At 56.6% G+C, this 5,463-nt stretch overlaps 1 protein-coding gene across 4 annotated transcripts in view; it reads right to left on the bottom strand.

The window, feature by feature from the left end:
- Positions 1 to 2,927: 2,927 nt before the first annotated feature.
- PDE4A (phosphodiesterase 4A) overlaps positions 2,928 to 5,463 on the bottom strand; it is a 44,610-nt gene continuing 42,074 nt past the window's right edge. For all 4 annotated transcript variants that reach the window (XM_045290327.1, XM_004716839.2, XM_045290325.1 and 1 more), the window contains one exon: positions 2,928 to 5,461. In XM_045290327.1, the coding sequence (XP_045146262.1) occupies positions 4,826 to 5,461 (636 nt within the window). In that variant the 3' untranslated portion in view covers positions 2,928 to 4,825. The remainder of the gene's footprint in view (positions 5,462 to 5,463) is intronic.

The following is a 5,463-nucleotide window of genomic DNA, read 5'->3' on the forward strand; positions in this document are numbered from 1 at the left end:
CGCCGGCCAACACAGATAAGAACGCTCCATCGATGCAGGACGTTCCGAACCACGCCGGACAACTGAACGCAGGTTAACCTTCCTTTATCAACGATGCCAGCCGAAGAGCAGAAAGGTCAAGTTCAAAGTCAAACCCAGAGGCCCTGGAAACTAGAGCCCAATGGTACAGTTGGTGAGCCAATGACCCTTCCTTGGCTCCAGGCAAGCTGCCCTGGCTGGGTCCCAAACACCCGCTCTGACCCTACAGACTGCATTCCACCCCTTCAGCACCTACATGTCTTTCACTCCTCGAAAGGGGTACACCCGGGAGGCAGCCAATATTCTAATCAGAAAACCCACAGGCAAAACACTTTGGTGCTTTGCGCATGCCCACCCTGGTCAAGGGCAGGGTTGCCCGACGGAACATTAAAGGTCGCAGGACCCCTTTAAAGGCTTGAAGGGCAAGGAGGTCACATGAGGTGGAAGGCGCGTCTGACTCAAACCATGGTGGTTCCATTCGTCTCTGCGTGTGAAAGTCGCACCGTGAATAAGACCAAAGAGGCATCGATGGGCTTGAACGGTGCTGGCAGAGAACATGAAAAGTCCTATTCAGTCTCGGACGAAGGACAGCCCGCATGCTCCTTAGAAGCCAGGATGGCGAGACTGGGTCTCAAGTGCTTTGGCTATGTCTACCAGGAGCGGCCAGTCCCTGGAAAAGGCCGTCATGCTCGGTAAAGTAGAGGGGCAGCCCAAAAGAAGACCACCCTGGGTGAGATGGGTCGACCCAGTGGCTGCCACCATGGGCATAACAAGAGTCCTGAGGCTGGCACAGGGCCGGGCAGGGTTTTCCTCTGTGGCACACGGGGTCACTGTGCTTTGGAATCCAACAACAACATGTTTTTGTCCACCAGGAACCCTGGTGGTTAGTGGGCTACTTCATGAGCTGCTAACTACAAGGTCAGTGGTTCTAATCCACCAGCGGGTCCTCTGTAGAATGGTGAGGCTATCTGCGCCTGTAAAGATAGGAGGTTGGGGAAACCCAAAAAGGGCAGTTCTCCTCGGTCCTGCTGGGTTGTGGTTCCAGGTCAGAATCAACTCGAGGGCAGTGAGTGTTTAATCTTCATCCACATTAGCGGTTCGGTTCCAGTAATGGTTGCCACAAGTGTTTTATTGGTGAACTTGATCGTTTGTTAATTAGCCTACCCGTGGGGTCCAGGCCAGCCCATGGCATCCCTATAGGGCAGATCAGAGCTGCCGAAAGGGGGTTCTAAGTCTGTCATCTCTACGGAAGCAGACTGCCCCACAGAGCATCCGGCGTGTTCAAACCAACCTTTTTGGTTGTCGGGCAAGTGTTTTAATCATTGCACCACCAGGGATCCTTAAGTAGCCCAATGTGATTTTAAAAAAAGAAAAAAGGCTTCCGGGGACGGAATGAATGGCCTTCAAATATGTGAACTGGCTGCGACTCACTTTCCAACCCTGTATAAGCACACTAGAAAAAGCTTGAATCCTGAGTGATCTGTGTCTATTACTCAAGAGCCGTGTTTCCCAAAGTGGGCAAAAGCACCCACTGAGGGGCACCCGAACAATGGGGGGGAGGGGCTGCAGAAGCAGATACCTACACTTTAACCTGGGTTATGAGCGAAAGTTTTTCTTTTTTTTTGCAAACGTTTTTCATTGCAAGGGGGGCACCGTAGTTTGTCTTGTGTTTTCGGGTGGGGGTGGTGGTAGGCCAAATACGCTTGAAAATCTATGATCTACGGGTTCCGGTTGCCTGAGAGCCATCAAGTTGAAAACCCAGGAGGAGTTGGTTTTGCCTCACAGCAAGACTCTAAGGCCAGGTGGCGCTGTCCCCGAGGGGGAGCCCCCCAGCTGTGGCCCTCTTTCTTCGCTGGAGCAGCTGGTGGGTCCTAGGTGCCGACCCTCCTGTTTGTAGCAAAGCACCCCCACCACGGCCACCACCAAGGTTCCTTCCATGGCATCAAGGCTCGAAACGACCCAGAATTCTAAAATACACACCCAGAAACCCTCCCTGCCACTGCATCCACCCGGCTCACCACGACCCTACCAATTGGAGCAGGCTCGCCCTGTGGGTTGCTTAGACTGTACATCTTCACAGCAGTGAAGTCTGCATCTCTCTCATGATGGAGTGGGCTCGTGGTACCCAACAGCCCACCCTCGGGTTAGCGGCCCCAGCCGGATCCCACTACCACACCCAGAACCCTTGCAACAGTTTAAAAAACAGCCTGCCTCTTGGATACTTTTTTTTTTAAAGGATGCAAGGTGACAGTTGCAACTCGTGAGGGCTACAGGCTGGAAACTCAGAGTCTAATGTGGTCTGCACCCTGCCGAGCCCTGCGGAGGGCCTTCAAGGGACTCAGTCTCTCCCAGCAGGCACCCAGTCAGCTCTCAGCCGGAGTGACCCTGTAGGGGCAGGGTAGAACTGGCCCTGTGGGTTTCTGAGACGGGAACTCTTCTATGGGAGTCGGAAACCTCCTCGTTCTCCCAAGGAGTGGCTAGTGGTTTCGAACGTGGGACCTAGCAGCCCAGCAGGTACCCACTCCCCCATGAGAGCTTCGTAAACGGCACCCCCAGGTCTGCTTTCTTTCTGTGACCGCATTCTTCCAATGGAATGTTGGCCCAAGACCTTTTATCATAACCGGGCAGCCACCTGACCCCTGGAGGGTTCTAGGTCCAGAAGCACTGAGTGGTTCCGGCTGTCAGACTGGCTCCCAAGGCCTCTGCATCAGGATATAGGGTCCAGACCCTCCCCTCCACCCACCCCATATTGCCACAATTCCACCTGCTGGGCAGGGGAGGAGAGGGGACAGGCACCCACACACACACTCCCATCCCCGCAAGGCGGTCTACCTTGGGGGAAGGGCTTCCCAGAAATGAGGGGGGGGCGTGGCGGGGGGAATAAGAATGAAGCTACGTGAGCCAGGAAGGTCGGTGAAAGCCTCGGTTTAATCGGAGACACGATTGGGTACCGATCAACAACACGCGGACTGATCGTCAAGTGGACAATACACACGGGGCTCCCGAGGGCCCTGCACCCACCCTGGGAAAAGAGGGCCCTGGATAGGGGCTGCGGGCCCATCTTGCCCTACTCCCCGCCCGGCCTGGCTCCTGGGGGGGGGCGCCCCCCCCCCAGTTTATATAATTCAGCAGGAGTGCAGAAGGCTTCCTTCCTGAGGCCAGGCCTTCTTCCCCAGCCAGAGCCAGTCGGGGCGTGGGCAGCCAGGGAAGGGCAAATTCTGGTGTCCCTTTATGCCTCGGTAGAATAATGCACAGACCAGCCTGACAGCGTGTATAAAAGGAGAACCGGGGACGAGAAAACACCGCCACAAAAGACCCACTCGGGTGGCTGCGGAGACAGAAACTGCTTGTGCTACAAAAATAAACCCTGTACAGCATCAAGGGGCTGGGAGCCCTCACCTGGGGGAGGGGGGAGGTAACAGATGGAAGTCTAGGCTGGTGGGAGGGAGCTGGGGGCTACAGTACCGTGTGCTCAGAAGTAAGGGGAAAGGGCAATGCAAGAGTTCACCCTGCCTTGCCAACCTGTAGAGCCAGGCTAGGGGGGCATGAGGGAAAGAGAGGGTGGTTTTTTTCCTAAGCAATCCCCCATGGCTTGGGGGATTAGCCAGGATGAGTAGCACTGGGGGAGCACAGGGAAGGAATGGTCCAGAAAAGACTCTGGTGCCAGGGTGAGACGGAGTGCCCAGGAAGGGAATATGGGTGTACATCTTTATTGCTTCCTCCCAGGGCGAAGGGATGGGCTACAGTCAGTCCAGAAGGGGCTGGGAGAATGATGGGGGAGGCACCCCCAGTAGGGGGGCTCCTGACACCCTACCTTCACTCCAGAAGTAGCCGGGAGCCACTGTAACCCCCCTCTCCTATGGCCACAGGGTGGGGTGGGGGGGTCATTAAGGCAGAAACAAGAGGAGAAGCAGCTGGAAAGGAGGGTGCAGGGCAGAGCTGCGGCTCCCCCCCCCCCAAACGGAAACAATTCCAAATAAACTGGAAGGGGAAGAAAGGTGGTAAGTGGAGGGGGGGCTATCAAGCCTTCCCCAAACCTCAGGCTCAAGGCTAGCCAGTGGGAATGACCCCTCCCCACCTTAAAGTGAGCAGGATCCCGCCCCTACCCCAGGCAGCATAGCCCGGTTTGTGCAAAAGGTTGTGCAAAATGAAGCGGAAGACTTTGTTGGGGAAGTCAGGAAGGGGCTGGGGCCAGGGCCTCCCACTGAGACCCCCAACTCCGCCCAGAATGGCTATTCCTGACTAGGTTCCAAAGATCCTCCCCAATTCAGGAGAAAAGCCGGGCTGGGGGGTGGGGGGTGGGTAGGGAGTGATGGGTTGAGGGGTGACGGGGACTCCGCACCCCAGCTTGGGCTTGGGCCTGGGCTGTGAGGCTGGAAGACTAGAACCTGGGGTGAGGGGTGGGGGATTCAGGGAGCAGGGGACCTGGGTGAGGGAGGGGGGCAGCCTGGAACAGGAACATCTACAGTTGCTGTGTTTCAATTCTTTTTTTGTTATCGTTTTTTTTCCTTTTTCTAAAAATGTTAACCCTTAAAATTAAAAAATAAAATAAAATCCCTTCCCAGACCTCAGCACCTCGTTCCCCAGCCCCCCACCTCCCCGAACCAACCATCCAAACTAACCAACCACAAAAATCCCCATGGGTAAGGGTGCGGAGAAGAGGGGACAAAAAAGAAAAGAGAAAAAAAAAATTACTTTTCTGTTTTCTTTTTTCTCAGGCCCACGAGCTTCTGTGGCATAGGAGGAGGCGCTCGGGGAGTGCTGATGGAGACCACCGTTGGGGGGGACAGGGTCTGGGGGCTGGGGTTCAGGGAGGGTCTCCACTTGAGCTCTGCCCGTTGGAGGCTGTAAGTGTGGCTGGGTCCCTTGGGCACATCCCAGTGCACAGATGACACGCTCTCTTGGCAGCCTTGTGTTCCCTTCGGGCCCCCCCCTCGGCCGCCATGGAGGGGAGGCCCAGGAAGCCCGGGGCCTCCTCTTCAGGGAGTGGGGTCCTCAAGGCAGGCTGAAAGGTGTGTCCAAGGGACAGGGCAGGGGCGCTGCTGCAGCTTACGTCTTGAGCCTGGGCCTTCAACGGTGTCCTCTTCTCGGCTGGGGGCGCAGACGGGGCCACGTGCACTTCCTCCAGCTGGTCGCCCTGGGCTGGGGGTAGTTCTTGCACTGTGGATGTAGCTTGGCTTGGGGCTGTGGTCTGGGTCTTGGTCACCTCCTCCTCCTCTTCCTCCTCCAGAGTCAGCTCAAACTGGAACTTGTCAGGGGGGGGTGGGTGGCCTGGGCCCCCGGGCTCCTCCTCCTCGGGGGGTGGCGAGGGACTCTGGCGAATGGCGCTGTAGTACCAATCCCGGTTGTCCTCTAGTGTGTCCAGGATGCCCTGGGCATCGGGGTGGACCAGGTCTGCCCACGTCTCCCACAGCGGGTGCACAATGTAGTCGATGAAGCCCACCT

This window comes from Echinops telfairi, unplaced genomic scaffold (assembly GCF_000313985.2).
Source record: "Echinops telfairi isolate 266 unplaced genomic scaffold, ASM31398v2 ScPeMD7_36;HRSCAF=134, whole genome shotgun sequence".
Taxonomy (NCBI): Eukaryota; Metazoa; Chordata; class Mammalia; order Afrosoricida; family Tenrecidae; genus Echinops; species Echinops telfairi.